This window comes from Apium graveolens, chromosome 2 (genome assembly GCF_009905375.1).
Source record: "Apium graveolens cultivar Ventura chromosome 2, ASM990537v1, whole genome shotgun sequence".
NCBI classification, from domain to species: Eukaryota; Viridiplantae; Streptophyta; class Magnoliopsida; order Apiales; family Apiaceae; genus Apium; species Apium graveolens.
This window is the reverse complement of record NC_133648.1, coordinates 24,157,263-24,177,597: the sequence shown is the minus strand read 5'-3', so window position 1 is coordinate 24,177,597 and position 20,335 is coordinate 24,157,263. Positions and strand designations below refer to the sequence as shown.

Sequence of the window (20,335 nt, the reverse complement as noted above, 5' to 3'; positions counted from 1 at the left end):
GTTCAGGAAACAAGTCCATCATCAGGTTATCTAATTAAAATAAAAAGGTCCATTTATGTGCCTAATATTCAACCTATCAATCTTTAGATTGTGGCAATGGTCTCTGGGATTTACATTTTTATTGCTTATTGAAAAACGACATAGCAAGAACGAAAAAAGTGTTTTTAGTCAATTCCATTTTTCTTCTTCTACTTTGGTCCAGGTCGTCCTTTTTTCATATAAATTTGATTTGATCCTTTGAAATGTATACGGTTTGATTTTTGACCTATTTAAATACTATACTAACTGTTGTACACGGATTCTGAAAAAATATTGTTTAAAACCTAATTCAAATTAAAAATAAATAATAATAATAACAAGGCCTCATGCATCATCCTCTTAGAACACGTATTTTACATCTTTCAAAAAAATCAATTTTTTAGCAAGGTTGATCAAACAGCTGCCGATACACAGGTATTGAAACCAAATATTCCGTTCATGTTTAGTTTGGTTATATACCACGTACGTTTGATTTAATTACGTTCCTGAAACTATCATATTGGTCACAGGTTCGAATCTCACGGGAGGAGAATTTATGATTATGCCTCCTGAGTCAGATTTTGTCGCTTAAATACGGTTTACCTTGGTTCATGTGGTTTGCAGGCTATTGCGTGAGCCCGTAGGGTTTACCCAGTGCGCACCCGAAGGGTAGCGGCTGCGGGTACCTACGATAAAATAAAAAAAATTACGTTCCTGAACTACTCAACCAGCACATAGGACTGAATTACATACTAATGTGCCATCCATCTGACTTCACCAACTAAGCTCTTCTACCGAGTGTGATTTTCTACATTAAAGCAATGTGTTCTGTGCTTTATTTCTAATGAAGCGGAAATAATCAATCGTTTCTGACCAAAAAAAAATAATAAATAATAACAACCAATCGTTAATAAATTCCAGAACCCATTTCGTCGGCCAATACGGTTGGCAATTGCAGGGTCACCAGAATGTTTCAATGGTGAAACCTAATTTGTCAAATAAAGATTAGTTATAAGAAATCAAGTGTATTGTAATTTATTCTTTGTAACAAATAACATGTCTACTAAAGCTTATTCAATTTGACTATATTAAAAAACTGAGAATTTGAATTTTATTTATACGGTAACTATTGAAACACAAGTGCCATGTACACGAATATTGATCTTATATTCAAAAATCAGATACCAAATGCAGCCCAAATGTCAGGACATTCTTTGATTACTTTTCAAGGATATATTTTGAGGATCGTTACACTCCTTCAACCAGCTTTCCCAGCTCAATGAAATCAAGAATATTATATAACAGTGACTTTGCATTGATCAGGGGTACCTGCTCTATCGCATTGAGCTCGTTGAGCTTGGCATGGGCTGGTTCACCAAGAATGATCTGAAAAGTATAAAAGCTTGCCGAGGACGGTGAAGAGGAACCTCATGTCCTGCTCCAGTTACTGTTACAAGAGTCAACCCCTTGTATACTTGGCTCCACCCACCCACCTGTACTAAAAGAGATATCCTGTTAGAACTTAGAAGACTATCAAATGATTTTGTCTATGACTATGCCTAAAATAGGTGACTATCTATTTAAAAGTTGATGTTGTTATTTCTGTCATATTCTGGAGATATGGATAATAGTATTACTTTTTGGTTGAAGCATTGAGAACTTAACCCATGCATGTTTAACCAATCCGATAACAACAAAATTGATCAAGAATGCCACTCAGTGAAATCTAACCAAAAATGTAGGAAGGATTTTAATCAACTGAATGTGATAGAAAAGTTCCTGATATAGATAAGAGGAATGTGGAATTAATAATTATGCTGATTAATCATTATACTTGTAAAATAAGTTGTGTGGTGTGTATCAAAATAAATTGTGTGGTGAGTATTAAATGAAAAGAGATATCATTATTTTATAAATATAAGATATCGTTACAGGAGGTGTGCGAATCTGATTGGCTCGTAAGATTTCATCCTATCAAGTTGTCTCCTCCATGACTACTATAAATATGATCACTTTGTATTGGTTTAAGACATCCAAGTCTTAGACATCTATTCTAAGCAATAAAATTCGGTGTGTTCTTATATATCTTTTATCCTTCTAATAATCTTGTTCCTTCTTATATTTCTTGTAACTTCCTTAGTGGTTGTACCTTTCGTAATCAATTGTATTAGACCATGGAAGCTTAAACCCCTTTCCCCTTGTTCCTCCCAACAAACCGGCGGTCTTACGGTGGCTTACTTATGGTCTAAAGAGAGAATGCTCTGTAGTTGCCTCGACAGGTGATCCTCTCACACCAAAAATCTACTGACTAGAAATATACTACGAAACGATTGTTATAACCTTGAGTTGTGGCCCTATAGGCTGCTATGACGGTGCAACGATAGGTACATGCTCAGATTATCGCAGAGATTTCATAGTTGTTTAAACACTTTGTGTGTTCGTAAGACACCTTAATCCCAAAGGCGAGTTTAGAATAAGAAGAATCATCACTCCTATAGTAAGTCGTAATAAGCTTACTCTTTCCTCTTCATTTACTTCTCATAATTCTTTCAGTTCTTCTAAAACAAAAAATAATGATTTTCTTTATGTTGTAGATTATCATAATGAAGACAATAAAATCTCTATTACTGAACTTCCTTCACTGAATCCATATAGAACCTTTACTAGAAAACAAAATGTTGTCTCTCGTGTTAAAACGGGTTCTTTCATCCCATAAGGCGATAGAGGCTAGGGAGATCGTACTAGCTTCGAAGCTAGAACAAGTCTCTATCCCGTCTACTGAAGCTAAACAGGTTATTCCAATTCAGTAGACGGGATAGAGACCTGTTCTAGCTTCGAAGATAGTACGAGCTCCCTAGCTTCTATCGCCTTATGGGATGAAAGAACCTGCTTTACAACACGAGAGACAACATTTTATTTTTTAGTAAAGGTTTTATATGGGTTCAATAAAGGAAGTTTAGGGATTTTACCGTCTTCATTATGATAATCTACAACATAAAGAAAATCATTATTTTTTGTTTTTGTTTTAGAAGAACTGAAAGAATGACGAAAAGACATAAAGGAAGAGGAAAGAGTGAGCTTATTAGGACTAGCAATAGGAGTGATCCTTATTCCTCTGGGCTCACCTTTGGGATTAAGGTGTCTTACGAACACACAAAGTGTTTAAACAACTATAAAATCTCTGCGATAATCTAAACATATACCCATCGTCGCACCGTCATAGCAGCCTATAGAGCCACAACTCAAGATTATAACAGCCGTTTCACAGTATATTTCTAGTTATTAGATTTCTGGTGTGAGGGGATCCCATATCGGGATAACCACGTAGCACATTCTCTTTAGACCATAAGTAAGACCGTCATTTTGTTAGGAGGGAATAGAGGAGGGGGTTTAAGCTTCCATGGCTCTGATACCAAGATTACAATTCACTAAGAAAGGTACAACCACTAAGAAATATAAGAAGGTATCAGAAGGGCGGAAGAAATATAAGAACATACTGAATTTTATTGCTTAGAATTGAATAGATGTCTAAGACTTGGATGTCTTAGACCAATGCAAAGGATCCTATTTATAGTAGTCCTGTAAGGGACAACTTGATAAGATGAAATCTTACAAGTCAATCAGATTCACACACGTGTAAGGATATCTTATCTTTATAAGATAATGATGTCTCTTTCCACTTATTACTCACCACACAATTTATTTTGATACACACCACACAACTTACTTTACAAGCATAATGATTAATCAACATAATGATTAATTCCACATTCCTTCACAAATTCACATGTAATTACATGGATATTCGAAGTTGCTCAAATAGATTTCAATAGTCACTCTGAGAGGTTTTATGCATTGATGGGGGGGACTTTTATTCATGAACGATTGACACCATTTACATTTGAAAATGTCACGCATTTTGCTTTTCAACAGTTTTCTAATTAATAACGACAGATGCATTTGTATAGCAGGTCCACATTGTGACAGATTAATTTTTAGACCTCTAGTGTGAATTGAGGTGGAGATAAGAAATTTGCAAATCACTAGCAGAAAATGGGGATAAAGCAGCCCTATCAGTTTATTAAAACTGTAATATGTCCAGAAAAATAAGAGGAAAAAGAACAATTGTTTCAACGGATGACGACATGACGTACCTTTCCATTGTCGTACCATGGGGACCAATTAGTCACAGTTGGAAGCTTCAATGCGTCAATTGAATATCGGGTAGCAGTCAACGGAACAACTGAATCGGTATCCCCACTACACACATATTAGACGTAAGGTATAATATCACACCAATGCATAAAAAAGATGAATAGGATTATAAGGTAGCATTATAGCTGCAAGAGGCTAGAGTATCATACAACCCTTGTAATTTAATACTTCGTTTTCATGCAACGACACATAATTACAAATGATTATATAATTCCTCACATGTTGACAGGAGAATCTATTGCATTTGCTGGAATTATTCGTCGTTCCTCTTTAAGCGAAAACTTACTCTATGCTTATATGATGACCTAGATTATTAGATTACATTACAGCACACAATTCTAATGTCTACTATGTTCTAAATCACCCGAAATGCCATTCAGTGAAATTCATTTATATGGATTCCTTCTTTTCTACTTCTGTGATTATGTTGGTCCAACAATGGACTACTATTTTTACCTGAAAACCCATATCCGAATGCCAGCAGCTATCAGTTCCTGGTAGATAGGAAGCATGGATCTTGGAGAATCTGCCCAGTACTCACCCACAATGTCACTGCAAATTAAGATGTTTGTGATGCTTCCCATCAAATATAAGATATACTCTGTAAGTTCTAAACTGTGAAATATACCCGCAAGTTTTCCATGGATATGGAATCTTGGTTATGTTGGCATGAAATGCCTTCTGGACTTCTGGAATATTAAAATAAACTTCTGAATGTCTCTCAGTGCATGGGTCATATGCCCTAGTCATCCATGGCTACAATCGAAAGCAGCAGAATTTAGCTCAAAAAGGTCATGGACCACCAACAATCTTATAAAAGGAGCTTAAAATAGCATATAACCTTAACTACTCAAAACATAGGCTCAACTTTAAATCAGAAGTATTTCAGCCAAATTTTGTTATTCGTGAAGAAGATTATAATCTAATATATAAAATTTTTAAACTTTAACCAGTGAAACCAATCTGGAAAATACTTAAAATATATGGAAAAGCATCAGTGATTATTTCATTTAGAATAGGTAGTCAAAACAAGAAAACATAACACCACCCACAAACAGTCAATTTTGTCTGGTAGAGTACAAGGTTCCAAAGGTTCACCATATTTATTCACAAAGACTGCAATGCTGACTTTTGTATAATTTGTTGAAGCATCAATTATTTTATGATAGCAAAAAACTGTTATACCAGAGCCCATAGTATATGCAGTTCTGCTCTTTTCAAAAACAAATTATGTCATTGAGATGATGAACTTTTCAGAAGATTATTAAACGTCAGAAATTGGTATCTTGCTAGTTGCTATGCTGAATTCCCCAAAAGATCAGAATTAGAAGACATGAATTTGCACGCTTTACTTTCATTGTGATATGCAACCAAATTTTCTTGAAAAGTCACAAAATTTAGCGACAAACACAAAGGACACAAGGGAAATGAATTGTTGATTCCCTAAAAGGCATATGAAAGAATACTTGAACATTTTTCAACCAAAAGCAAGTGAAAGCCTCGTTCAAGTATTAACACGGGATCAAAAACATCACTAAAATAGGATTGCAGTATGTAACAAGTTTTCTTGTATAGTTCACTATAAGAGAAAAGTCGTGAAGACTTACATAGTGACCTCCTAAGTTGCGCCTCAGTGATGATGAACTATTGCACGGGCGTGTATATATGCTATATGGATCTATATTTCCTTGCTCCCTCTCTGCAATACTAAGAGCCCTAATGCAATCAATTGCAGGGTGCTGAGATGATCCAAAGTCACAGGCTGCTCGAAGGACTTTATAGGTAGAATCAGAAATTAAACCGTGGGTCCACCAATACTCAAATGTGCCAATGTAATCATGGAAATCATCAATAACAGCGTTACCCACCTACAAAGAACATTTTACTAGCATGTTAAATAAAAATCATGTGAACAAAACATATCAGAGAAAGTACAATCAATTTACCATAAAACCCTTGAAATTGATAATAGGATTTTCTATTCCTTTGTTTCTTTCATAAATAACTTTAGACAATTGGGGAACATAATGACCTGAAAGAGAGAAAATATAACAAGGTTAACAATCCAGCTAGCAGTACCACACAAAAAATCTTCCACCGACCAGAAATGAGGTCCCATCGGTTAGAGAAAATTGTTTTTCATCGTCCATAAAACGCACAATGTTTACACAGTTTGACGGTGCAATTGCACTACTAGAAAAGCTTCTACTCTGTGAAAATACATACTAGAAAAGATCAAAATTTTTAGTTGGCAAAGAGTTAGATACGTATTATATATCAGTAATAGAAGGAAAAAATGTCAAACAGGCTCATTTTTGGAACAGAGTAAGTAAACACCAGGAACATGATGGAAATACCTTATTTACCTGCATAACTTTCTCCGGCAATGTAAAATTCTCTATGTTTGTATTGAGGAAACCTTTCCAACCAGCCCAGCAGAAATATATATGTGTCAATTGCTACAGATTTGCAAAATTAAGTTCGACGAGATTAAAGAAAATTAAACCCCGCAAAGCTCAAGTCATGAAACCTATCAACTATCTACAGATTACAGAATATCTGCCTACAATGAACAATAACATAGGTGCCAAGATTATATAATTCCTTAGAAAACATATATTAACATTTATTACCTGTTTGTCCATCACCTGCAGTATATAAATCTGATGATGTGTTTGAATATGAAAAACCAACACCAGCTGGTGCTTCAAGGAAAAGCAAATTTGCCACTGCCAACAAAAGCAGAACCCTAAATACGGTAAACTTTATATAGATCAAGGGAAACCTACTACAAGTCTACAACTACTAAAGAAAATAAAAAGGTGTGTCGAGTAAATCCATACACTTGTTCCAGGAATAAGGATTCAAGTAAAGGTTCTTTCCATCAGCTTGAACATGAAAAGGTCCAATCTCTTCCGCTGCTCCATAAGCAACAGAAGAACAACCAGGCCCGCCATTAAGCCACAACACAAGTGGTCTTGACTCGGGATTACGCTCTGCAGGTGATTCAGTAAGCCAGTAAAACAATGCCCTCCCAGCCTTCTGGTTCACAGTCACATACCCAGAATACTGAGCAAAACCGACATTTGTCGGCTGCCCAGGCAATTCAATAATTCTATCATTTTCTTGATCAGACAAAGAATAACTACTCCCCACATAAAGAAATGACAAGCAAATCACAAAAAACACTGAACTACCCATTAACTAATTATTAATCAAGAATCACATAAAACAAGAAAATCTGCAGTTTCTGAAACTACCCAAATCACAAAATTTAATAATGAGCTTATAAAACAAAAAAAAAACAAAAAGTACCCAGAAACACTAATCACAAAGTATTCCTGGGTTCTCTTTGAGATCTACTAAGTACTCACATATGCCTTATACACACATTATATACACATTTTATTTTATATATAATAAAACCCACACCAGAAAGTAGCTCAATGACTCGATGACAGATAAACATGATGACCCAGTTACTAAAACAAGTCAATGTACAATTTTCGCACACTCATAAAGTTACAGATAAGAAGTAAAGGGCTGTAACTAACTTAGATTTTATACATATATGTACAGATAAACTGTTGAATGATTGGAATTAGTTGTGATAAGAGTGTTGATTAGTGTCATTACTAAATTTAACTTAAGTTAATTAGTACTATATTCTTTCAGGCATTTAATCGAACAGCTAAGAGGCGCACATGGAGTATGTTTGGAAATGGACAGCTCAGAAATATGTCTCTGCGCCGAAAATGTTGAAATTTAATTTAATTTGATAATGAGGCTTTTACTTGATTCGGGTGTCATACGAGATTTGATTGGGGGAATTGCTTAATTAAGGAGATAAAACAATGATGACACGTGACAAGAAGACATGATTGATTAATAATTGACTTTGTAATCAAAATTAGAATTATGAAATAATTATGGATGAGTTTTAGAGAGAATGTTTATAAGGAGTTGTATAAATAAATAGTGTATTTTTATTGGTAAGATTATAATTTTCACTCACTTATATTAAAAAAAATTGTATCTTATTTAAATTCAACTCCAATTTGTTTTCAAATTTGAGAGTGGATTTTTTCTTTTAACTCAATAATGAATATGATTTTTAAACTCGATTTATCGTTTAAGCCGAGAATAATTCGAATTACTCATAGCTGACATGATATAAATTTAAAATAGTTCCGAAAAAATTTAGAAACCCCTTAGAGGCCCTAATAAGTTTTGATATGTGCAAAAAAAATGGAAAATATAACAAATAGATATGACATTTTAATAATTTTGTTTGACAAAGAATGTGCAAACTCGTTAAAACTGAAGATCACAAATATGTCAATATATGGGATCTCATTGAATGGGGAAAATGCTTGTTTTAAAAGTATCGTTTAGCATTGTCAATGTGGATGACAAAATGAAACTCGATTCGATAACTCAAAATGAATTCGAATCAAAAATTATGAATTGTGAATGTGATATTTCGGCTTCAGATTAGCCTAAAAGTGAAATGCAAAATTTGGATAATTTTACTGCATGCTTCTGTTAACTTCAAATCCACCCAAATATAATTTTTTTTACATAAACTCTAACCATATGGTTCCTCCTATTCATTTCTTGTATAATCGCCCCCTCTCGGTTACCGTTCACTACATGTTATGATAAATATTTTAAATCAGTTTACTTTTAAATTGGTTCGATTTATCTACTTCAAATATTCAGTTATTTGAACTCAATTTCATTAGGCCGAACCGCTTACAAGTAAGTTTGATTTACTTTTATTTTAATTAATTATGGGAAAATTTGGCCTGAGATTGTTCTTCGGTAAATTACCTGAGTTTATGACATTTTATAGGATACTCCCTCCGTCTCACTGAGATATGTTTACGTTACTATTCCACTCGCATTTTGAGACTTCTGTAAAGTATAGTTTCATAATGTTTTTTAAAAAAAAAATTTAATAAAAGTTTAAACATAAAACTTTTATTCAAAAAAAAATTATGAAATTATACTTTAAACGAGCATTGAAAAGCGTGCCGAAAAATAACGTAAACAATCCGGTGAGACAGAGGGAGTAATATTTTAAGGGCAAATCTCTAAATATAAACACGACTCCCTGTATTTACAAAAATACCCCTATGTTACACTTGTTTTTTAACCTCATGCATATCTTCTGAGGTCATCCTCAGGGCCAGCAATCCCATAAATTATATATCTAAATTTAGTTACTCATGTATTTAAATTACAAGTAATATATATATATAATTTAATTTAATAAATTATATATCTAAATTTAGTTACTCGTGTCTTTAGCTTACAAGTAATATATATGGGTTAAATTCTATGAATACCACTCTTTTTGGAGACTTTGCAGACCACTTGTGTTCTGCAAGTTAAATATTGCATAAAAACATTGCAAAACATATTATTTTGCAAATCATTCTCTACAAAAATTATTATTTTATTCAAAATCTGGAATATCACATGTGTACTACATGTAAAACATTACAAAAATATCTTATTCTGCAAAATATGTTAAGTTTGTAGAACATTTGTTCAGCTTGCAGAACATACACATTCTACTTATTAAACTTAAATGATCTTCAATAATTTTAATGAATCAGTGATACTCGTTGTGGCGCCCCAAAATCTGGGGTCAGGAATCTCAGAGGCCATGCCATCTAAACTACTACAACCACGTAACTCACACTACAATATATAAATACTCACGCTTCACGACCCCACACTTATCACACACACACACACACTTACAGGTTATTGTCGTAGAAACGAACCATTCATAACTAGAGTAATTCAACCATCAAGCGATAATTATTACAACCCAAAAGTGATTAAGTCTTACCGGGGAGTAACCTTTAAGTAAGGCTAGTCCGTCGGACAAATATACGTTTCTTGTTTATTATCTTACATAATCCATACTTATAAATAAGCCGAACTAAAAACAAGCGAAAACTAATCCAGCTTATTCGGACTACCTATGGTACAGCACCAAACAATCTACGGAACAGCTGGCCATTTTCTACCCGTTTCATGGTTGTGGTTCTCATGGCAAGCATCTTGATTCACTGTTGTGTTGTGTCGATTTAAGAAAATAAGTGTGAGCTATAATGCCCGGCATAATAATGTACAGTATGCAAATGACTGTATGATAACTTACGTAAAACATCATATATGATAGTTATGTTTTATTCGAAATTAGTTTTCCTTAGTGATACACACCTTCTTATGAAAACAATTCTTTAATGGATTTTATTAACCTGCGAATATCTTAAAAGTAAACCCAGCACCTAGACTTGGGTTACGGTATTGCATCACAATTCCAATTGGAAGAATTAGGACATTCGTTGGAGCCACCGCATACGATGATCAGTCGTACTGCGATAAAAGTAACCTTTTCTACTAGTAGAAGGACGACACCTTCGTATCCCGGTTATCATCCTTGCCGCATATGGGCTATGTGTCCTCATTTCGGGTATACACACACTTCACAGGTCCGTAGGTACATATTATACCATCTCCTACGGTACCAGTAGTCTATCCAATACACGAAGTACTTGGATCCTACCCCTCCCTTGTCCTTTAATAATCCTATCATATCCCGAGAACTCGAACCACATCGAAGTTCCCCCAAGCGTTTTGCTTGTTGATAGGCATAGCTTTACTTTATATATATATATATGTACTTCCGAAAGTTTTCGGAGGAAGTACTAAGGATGTGAGTTTACCGTTGTCAACAGATAATTAAATAAGGGGGAAAAGTTTCTCCTTGAAACTATATTCAAAATATTAAATAAGTCGGGATAATATTCTCCGACGATCTGAAATTATTCGAATGATTTTCGAAATCAGAAAGTAATTTAAATCCGGTTCCATGATTTTTAAATCATAAATAAACCCTTTAATAAATAATAATTAATTAAATGATAATCGATAAATAATTAAACCTCGAATGAGTTTTACTCTTGCAAAAGAATATTTAAAATAATATCCCTCAACTAGTTTATGTCTATGAAATTAATAATCTTTAATGTTTAATCGGGTTTGAAATAATTAATCGTTGGAGTATACTTTTCCCATAATAAAGGAATATGTATATAATATTTATTATTCAAACAATTAAATATAGTTGAGGGAATATGATCGTTGGGAAGTCGTTTTAATAAAAGTTTGAGGTATTTTAATATTTCGTAAGTGGACGTTGAATCCCTTCAAAACGTACTATTATGGACTTGTAATCGTCCTATAATATCACCGGAATGATTCCCGGGTTTTTTTTTTTGAAATCCCGACCGACTCTTGGTCTTATTATAATACGTTACGCTTATAGTGGAATTAAACATTTCACAATATATACTTATCGTACAACATTGCTATATCATGCAAAATTCAATAACTACGTATCATGGCAAACATGGTACTTATGCAATGATAATAAAACAATCCTTTCACAACACAATAGTAAATGGAGTTGGGTTCGTAAACTTTCTTGGGTATCTCGAGTTGGAGGATGCTCTAGGTTCCGCTCGGAAATCTATTAATCATAAACACAATTCGTTAGGTCCCGTTCTAATTTACGGCGACTCGCATTCATGCGCTACTTATTATGCACCCTCTCAACTTGTACTAACCTTATTATTCCTTTAAGTCCTTATTCACATCATGGTCGCTTCATTTCTCTAAGTATCTTAGGTTCATTTTCATTATCGCCGTCGGCTCCGCTTATTAATTTTACGGTTTCTACTCGCACGGTCTCGGCTCCGATATTTTTATAAAATTGAAAAATCATTATTTTACTTAAAATTTTTATGGCTGTTAGGAAACTCAATATGTTACTCTCTGAAAAAATTTCATGATTTATGAACACTTTAAGTTGATCCTTTATATTTTCAAAGTTCGTAATTCGTAGCAGTTTTTGTCGCGTAAATCACTTTTAGTAAAACGGCCATAACTTTTGATCCGTAAATCAGAATCAAGCGATTCAAGCGCCTAAACGACCCTTATAACATTTTCTATTATAATAAAGGGTTATTTTTCAAGAAACTATAGTTTACACCTTCGGGACTTTCTGCAGAAACTTAAAGTTACGATTTGTTCGTCTTAACGGAATTACGTTTACGATCGGGGTTTCGTTTACGCCCTAACTCTTAACACAACCACCAAAAATTATCATCTCATCATCAACACACAAACTTATTTCAATAACATCATGTTCTTGAGGCAAAAACAATCAAATTTATATCTATTTAAGTAAACATCAAGATTTCAACAATACCACTTCTAAAATTAGGTTTACATCTACATACTAAATGGATCTTGAAAATGAATCTTAACTAAAGTTGGGCCAAATATTTTTACCTTTATTGAAATCTTGAGATGTGTTCTTGAGGATGGTGGAGTCTTGGAAGTGCTTGGTATGATTTTTGGAACCTAAAACCACCATTGAAATCAAGAAACCAAAGAAGAGTTACTATTCATACTATTCACTAGTAACTTTCTTGATTTTATTTCACCCATCAAACCTTGATAAAAAGAGATGAAAGAATTTTCTTACCTTATTTTGGTTGTTAGGAAGCTTGATAATTAATGGGATGATTTTACCATGGCTAGAACTTGAGATTTTGAATTGGATTTCTTGGCTTGGATGAAATAGCCGAATGGAAGCAATGTGGAAGGGGGGGTTTATGCTTGCTTCCTTGGGTGCTTCTAGGAAATGAGATTGGTGATATCTTATATTGATTTGATATTCTCCTAGTTTGTATCCTAGGATTTTATTCTTGTTGTAAATCTTGGGGACAAATCCAAGTAGCTTGCTAGCTTACAAGCTAAACTACATGTGCTAGCTTCTTTAGCACACTATTTGGCTAGCTTGCTTGATCATCCTAAGTTTAGCTCACTATTTGATAAAGTAACCTTGGTTAATTTCTTACCATGGTTAGTTAGTGCGTTACGTTTATTTAATCCTTTACGCGTTCGCTCGGTCGCTTAAGTATTTTCGTAATATTTACTCGTAAATGGTTCGTGACGTAATTCCTTTCGTATTTATTCCTTATATTTTGAATTATCATACTTGAATATAAATCCGTAGGGTTTTAATCTTGTAATTATATTGTGATTCCCGTAATCCTCGATGAGTCGTAAGTACGGTCGTTTTTCAAAGTTCGTTTTCTTCGAAAACTAATAGCGTTTACATACACTCATTTGGTATGTATAATCATAATATCAACTCCGAAACTCATTTTCCCATGCACTACATAGTGTGGGCTCAAAAGTTTTTCCCGTCCGTCAGGGTTACTATTCATTAACGTTTTACAAGGTCTCAAAAATTCGAGTTATTACACTCGTAAAACATATTTCACAAAATAATATATTTTATAGTGTTTTGATTACAGAACATATGTGGTCGCCAAGATCTCCGATAATAAAGTGGTTTTCATAGAATTTTCTTATATATATATCACTACACATATACATATATGTGTATATGTGTGTGTGTGTGGTTATACCTATTTTTTTAGTATTAATTAATTATGCATAAATGATTTTATGCGTTTGTGAATAATTGTACTTGTTGTGATTATATGTTTATGTAGATATGGAATGAAAGTGAGAGGAATTGAATCCAGAAAATGAAGCAAATGCATAGAGACATAAAACATAAAACACCTAAAGTGTGATACTTTTTGAGATGGCTTCGTTGAGAAAAAATGACGATATGAGTGTTGGGTCGCATAGCATAGGACGTGACGTGAATATTTTTAATTTTTTGGAGTCATATACGAATTAGGGAAAATTTAGGTATTAGTAAACTAATTGAACTCGAACTTAATTCTTTAACCATATAACAAGGTTCAAAACATAAGGGGTGAACATGTTTGTAATTACATTGTTATGTATGGAAATTCAGACATGACAATAGGGGATCACGACGTTGCCATGACGAGATGTCAAGACGAGAAGAGTGGATAGTTGTTCTAGACGACGTCGACAAAAGAAGCAGACATCTGAGAATGGGACTCAGTCCATCCATTTCCGAATAACAGGGAGGAGGAATAGGTAAACATATCTCCATGATTAACAACCACAATTTGAATGAGAGAAAAGGAAGGATAAGTTAGAGAAAAAGGAGGAAGACTAAGGAGATAAGAGGAAGAGAGGGGAATAAGAAGAACAATTCAAGTAAGGCAAGAACACAGCAACTGCACTCTACACAAACACCCCAGTTCGAGTTCTTCCAGGAGGACAAAGAAAACAAACGCTATAACCCGATGTCAAAACCTACAAACACAAGCAAGACTATATAAAATGTTGATCTTATTTACTTATGCAAATCTTATTCGTGCATATTAAATTGAATCTCTTGTAATCTATACCTTACATATTAGTGAATCATATTTCGGTTGGGTACACAATCCCACCCGCGGTTTTTTCCCGTTCTCGGGTTTTCCGCGTCACCAATTGCTCGTGACTAATTTTCTTATTTTGCACTTATTTAGTTACTATACCATAAATATACACCAGTCTATCCTTGGCATTTAACCTCACTTAATTTGGTAAAAATAATCGGCGCCGTCTGTGGGAAACTTGCTAAGGATTTGATTAAAGCATTACGATGGTAAACGACGGAGAACAAGTTATGAACCATGAAGGTGAAGCTGAAAACAACAAAGAGATGGCTGCAACATTGAAACAGTTACAAGACGAAATGGAGTAGATGCGTTCAGAGAATGAAACGTTGAAGAAATAACTGACTACGGCCAAATCAAGAACCAAGATTGCGATGAAGAAAACCATCCCAAGCGTGATCAGGTGTTTGGACATGGATGGCGCAGAAGATTACGATCAACATGAAGGACCAACGAATGGAACATATGATGTCATTGACATAGAAGACATGGAGGATGTGCCAAATAATGATGATGATATGGAAAGGAGGCGTGACGAGCAACGATACGATGATCATGATGATCGTCAAGGAGAAACTGACATGAGAAGGTCACGACATAAGAGTACAAGATCTCGGAATCAAATCGCAGAAGAGTTTAGAAGAGAACTACATGAAGTGAGGGATTTGATTGAAAGGATTCCTGGTGTTCCAAAACCATTAGAAAAGGTGACCCCATCGAGCTACGCTGATTCTCTTTTTCATGACAACATCTCCTTGGTAGAAATACCAAAACGTTTCACGGTGTCACAAATGAGACCATATGATGGAACTAGTGATCCCTTGGAACACATTGCAAAATATAAACAACGAATGTTTACGGTACCAATTACGTGTTATTTAAAGGAAGCTTGTATATGCAAACATTTTGGTTCTACACTATCAGGACCAGCTTTGCAATGGTTTGTGAACCTTCCACATAGAAGTATTAAGACATTTTCCGATTTGGTAGACGCGTTCAACTTGCAATTTGCAAGCAGCCGGGTGTTCGAAAAGACTACCAGCGATTTATACAAAAATTTCCAATGAAGTAGGAAACCATTGCGTGATTATTTGACGAGACTCAACAGAGAGAAGGTGACCATCACCAACTGTGACGTCCCTACAACTATTGAAGCATTCAAGAGAGGGTTAGAACGGGAATCCCCACTCTATCAGGAATTGACAAAGTATCCATGTCGAATAATGGATGACGTATGGGCCAAATCTATGGCGCAAGTGAGATTGGAAGAAGATAGAATGGAAGAAGACGAGAAGTACTACAAATCGTCAAGAAAAATTACGACGCCAAGATCTAGGGATTACAAGCCCTATACAAGACCTACCATGGATGAAGTCTGTGTCAACTCGACACGAGTATCTAATGAATGGAAGAGGGAGGAACGTAGTGACTGGAGAAAGGACCCTAACCTGCCACCAACTTATGACAGTTATGGCTTCACGATAACGCCTTTAGCCATGATGAAGGAGTTTACCAAGTTGGGAGGTATAGTCAAGTGGCCAGTGAAGAGCAACAAGCCTAAAGCGAACCCGGATTCTAAACTATGGTGCGACTATCATGGAGATTACGAACATAAGCTTATGACTGTGTGGCATTGCCAAAAGAGCTACAGTTCTGACTAGGAAAGGATATCTCATGGAATTCATGACGTCAAAGAAGACGTCTTATGTCAGGAAGGACGTGTCGCCTAGAAAGGATAACATGACACCATTAAGATAGCCACCACCTCCACCACATCACAAGGTGATTAACTTCATCTCAGGTGGGTCAGAGATATGTGGATCAACATATTCACAGGCTAAGAGAGCATCCAGAGAAACAAACATACGAGTCACATAAGTGGGGGTTGGCAATGACAGTCTTTCGTCCATAATGTTTGATGAATCAGACAAAAAGAACGTACGGGAACCACAACAAGATGGACTGATTATTTCACTTCCTGTGGGAAATTGCTTAATCAAAAGAATATTGGTGGACAATGGGAGCACTCCAATATCATGATGCTTAACACACTAACACAAATGGGATTGGCGGAAAGTATGATCAAGAAGTCGATGACATTTGTGGGGTTTAGTGGTGAGACAAAACGCACGTTGGGGGAATTCACATTGCCAACATATGCCCAATGGGTCAATCTTTTGGAAAAATTATGTATAATCGATATGGATTCGAGTTACAACATAATCATGGGAAGACCTTGGATTCACAACTTGAAGGCAGTGTCATCCACATATCACCAAGTGTTAAAATTCCCAACACCATGGGGAGCTCAGAAAATAAGAGGGGATCAAAACATGGCTCGTGATTGTTACATGACATGTCTGAAACCAACCGTCCAATATCGTGGAAATGAGACGCCTATAGCTATAATTACAGGACTGGAACGCTTGGCTGAAGTAGATTTGAAGACGGGAGACAAGAAGGTATTAATAGGGGAAGACCTCTCCCGAATAATTGAAGCTAACTTGGTAAATTTCTTAAATATGAGGTTGGATGCTTTTATGTGGGAACATGACGACATAACAGGAATAGATCCAATTGTCATCACACACAAGCTAAACGTTGATCCTAGCTACACACCTGTTCAGCAAATATGAAGGAAGTTTGTAGTTGAAAGAAACAAGATAATAAATGACGAGGTGGAAAGGCTCATCAAGGCTGAGATGATTAGAGTTGTTGATTATCCTGAATGGTTAACAAATGTCGTTATTGTATAAAAGAAGAACGGGAAATGGAGAGTTTATGTTGATTACAAAGATTTAAACAAGGCTTGTCCTAAAGACCCCTATCCACTACCTCATATCGACACCATGGTAGACTCGACGGTTGGTCATGAGTTGCTCACGTTCCTGGATGCATCGAGTGGCTTTAATCAAATTCAAATGGAACCATCTGATTATGAAAAGATGGCGTTCATAATGGACATGGGGATATATTGTTATCTAGCCATGCCCTTTGGTTTAAGGAATGCTGGGGCTAAGTTTCAAAGACTTGTCAACAAAATATTCAAAGATCAAATAGGGCAGACGATGAAAGTCTACATTGATGACATGGTTATCAAGTCTGTTAATGCGGAAAATTATGTTCGTGATCTTCAAGAAGTGTTTAAAATACTAAGCTCATACAACATGAAGTTGAATCCATCCAAATGTAACTTCGCCGTATCATCAGGAGAGTTTCTTGAACATATGGTGACAAGGAGAGGAATTGAAGCAAGTCTTGAACAAATTAAAGCGATTTTAAAATTGAAAAGCCCATCGAACGTCAAAGACGTACAGAAACTGACAGGACGGGTTGCAGCCTTGAACAAGTTCATTTCACGTTCGTCGGACAGGTGCAAGCTTTTTTACGACGTGTTGAGAAAGAACAAAGGATTCTTGTGGTCGGAAAAACATGAGGCTGCTTTAAAGGACTTGAAAAGTTATTTAACTACACCACCACTTCTGTCCAAACCCATTCAAGGGGAGGACATGTACGTGTATATGTCCTTAATGGATCATGCAGTGAGTGGTGTCCTTGTAAAAGAAAGTGAAGGTGCCCAGTCGCCTATGTACTACGTTAACAAGAGCTTGTTAGGTGCGGAAACAAAGTACACGTCTCTTGAAAAATTAGTACGTGCATTAGCTATGACCTCCACTAAGTTGAGACATTATTTTGAGTCACACAAGATACATGTCATGACGAACTTCCCGTTGAGAAACGTCTCGAGTAAACCTGATTTGATGGGAAGAATGACAAAATGGGCAATACGACGAAATACTTACGACATCATGTATGACACGGGGACTGCAATAAGGTCACAAGCTTTGGATGATTTTGTGGCTGATTTTAGTCCAAGCCAGATGACAGATGTTGAGCAAGAGTTTTAACAAGTTCTTTCAAGAGTAGAAGTGAAGCCTTGGACATTGTATACAGATGGGGCATCTAATGTCAATGAAACGGGATTGGGGCTTGTCCTCAAATCTCCACAGGGGGATATGATAGTTCAATCAATATGCTGTGACTTTAAAGCCACGAACAATGAAGCTGAATATGAGGCATTGATCATGAGGCTCACAATTGCTAAAGACACGAAGATCAAAAATATTTACGTCAACTGTGAGTCGCTACTCATTGTTAATCACGTCAAGGGGTCTTATAAATCCAAGGATCACAAGATGGTTGCATACATGGACATCACCAAAGGGCTAACCAACCATTTCAACTACTTTAGCATACAAGTTCCAAGGGAAAATAATGTGCAAGCTGATGCATTAGCCGGATTGGGAGCTGTGTTCAAAGGTTTAGATTTAAACAACATCCCAGTGGTCCACATCATGAAGCGTGCTATGGAAAGACTAATTCTTGAATCAGGAGTAATAACCCTTGATCAACGTGATGATAAGACCAGTAAAGATGTAGACAGCTGGATGAAGACATACAAGGATTACTCGCAATTTGGAACAATGCCAACCAACAACAATGAAGCAAGGATTCTCAGGATGAAGGCGTCAATGTTTACAATTATAGATGGAGAACTATTCAAAAAATGTTCCACGGGGCTGCTACAGATATGTCTGAAAAGTATGAGGCAGACATGGTGCTAAAGGATGCACACGAAGGAGAATGTGGGAATCACACTAATGGAAGAAATCTATTTTTAAAATTTTACTCTTGGGTTATTATTGGATGATACTAAAACAAGATGCCCTAGACTATGCAAAAAGATGTGACGACTGCCAACGACATGCGCCTGTCATACATCAACCGTCTTAGCATCTTAACATGTCCATTCCATCTTGGCCTTTCATGAAGTGGGAAATGGATATCGTGGGAAAAATATCACCCGCACCAGGACAGAAGGTGTTCATGTTGGCCATGACTGATTATTTCTCAAAGTGGATTGAAGCAAAGGCGTTCAAGCAAGTGACGTCAAAAGAAGTAATTTCATTCATTAAAAGAAACATTCTTCGCAAGTTTGGTGTACCATCCGAGATTGTTTGTGACAATGGGTCGCAGTTCATAAGTTATAAGACTGGAATGTTTTGCAAATGTTAGAACATCAGTTTGATTAAATCAACACCAAGATACCCTCAAGCCAATGAAAAAGCTGAATCAAGCCACAAAATCATAATCAACAACTTAAAGAGATAATTGATGACATGCAAAGGAAGGTCGGCTGAAGAATTTCCTTGGGTATTGTGGTCGGACATGACAACTCCAAAAACGTCTACAGGACAGACACCATACAGTCTAGTCTATAGTACCGAAGCTATGTTACCAACAGAGGTCATGATATCAACAGCAAGGTAAGTAACGTGAACAACACAGAGTTGTCACACGACAAATAAAATGTGGATTAGTTGCGAGAAATGGCAAAAAATCGGTTAGTTTCTTATCAACAAAAGGTGGCTAATACTTACAACAAACATGTTCACATAAGAATTTTCCGTGTTGGCGACATGGTCTTAAGAAAAACATTCCAAAACACAGTGGACGTGATGGCAGGGAAATTTGCTGACACTTGGGAAGCCCCTTACTTCATTGATGCCGCCGTAGGACGTGGGGCTTACCGGTTGTCAAGTATGGACGGGATACAAGTACCAAGAAGCTGGAATACTTTGCATTTGAAACTTTATCACATGTAAAGTTTCCTATCT

The 20,335-nt window shown here is 35.8% G+C and overlaps 2 protein-coding genes and 1 long non-coding RNA gene across 3 annotated transcripts; 2 read left to right on the top strand and 1 right to left on the bottom strand.

The window, feature by feature from the left end:
- Window positions 1-1,082: 1,082 nt before the first annotated feature.
- Window positions 1,083-7,944, bottom strand: LOC141707124 (serine carboxypeptidase-like 27). The gene is made up of 9 exons (XM_074510125.1): window positions 7,077-7,944; window positions 6,867-6,962; window positions 6,600-6,692; window positions 6,180-6,265; window positions 5,841-6,101; window positions 4,862-4,989; window positions 4,690-4,785; window positions 4,173-4,278; window positions 1,083-1,511 (listed from the first exon to the last, which is right to left on the bottom strand). The coding sequence occupies exons 1-9, from the start codon at window positions 7,432-7,434 to the stop codon at window positions 1,353-1,355; spliced, it is 1,383 nt and encodes a 460-aa protein (XP_074366226.1). The 5' UTR covers window positions 7,435-7,944; the 3' UTR covers window positions 1,083-1,352.
- On the top strand, window positions 2,819-4,908 carry LOC141707125 (uncharacterized). Its single transcript, XR_012568996.1, has 2 exons — window positions 2,819-3,654; window positions 3,990-4,908. It is a non-coding gene; the product is annotated as an uncharacterized LOC141707125 (long non-coding RNA).
- Window positions 7,945-18,673: 10,729 nt separating the features above from the next.
- LOC141686717 (uncharacterized) lies at window positions 18,674-19,282 on the top strand. Its single transcript, XM_074491769.1, has one exon. It carries the CDS (start codon window positions 18,674-18,676, stop codon window positions 19,280-19,282), a length of 609 nt encoding a protein of 202 aa, XP_074347870.1.
- The last annotated feature ends 1,053 nt before the right edge of the window (window positions 19,283-20,335 follow it).

Bases quoted from the DNA above. Each gene is read 5' to 3' on its own strand.
- LOC141707124 (XM_074510125.1), bottom strand. From the start codon at position 7,434: ATGGGTAGTTCAGTGTTTTTTGTGATTTGCTTGTCATTTCTTTATGTG. The intron at 6,963-7,076 runs GTATGGATTTAC...TTTTGTTGGCAG, and splicing joins TCCTTATTCCTGGAACAAGT to TGGCAAATTTGCTTTTCCTT. The intron at 6,693-6,866 runs GTAATAAATGTT...GCAAATCTGTAG, and splicing joins TGCAGGTGATGGACAAACAG to CAATTGACACATATATATTT.
- LOC141686717 (XM_074491769.1), top strand. From the start codon at position 18,674: ATGATAGTTCAATCAATATGCTGTGACTTTAAAGCCACGAACAATGAA.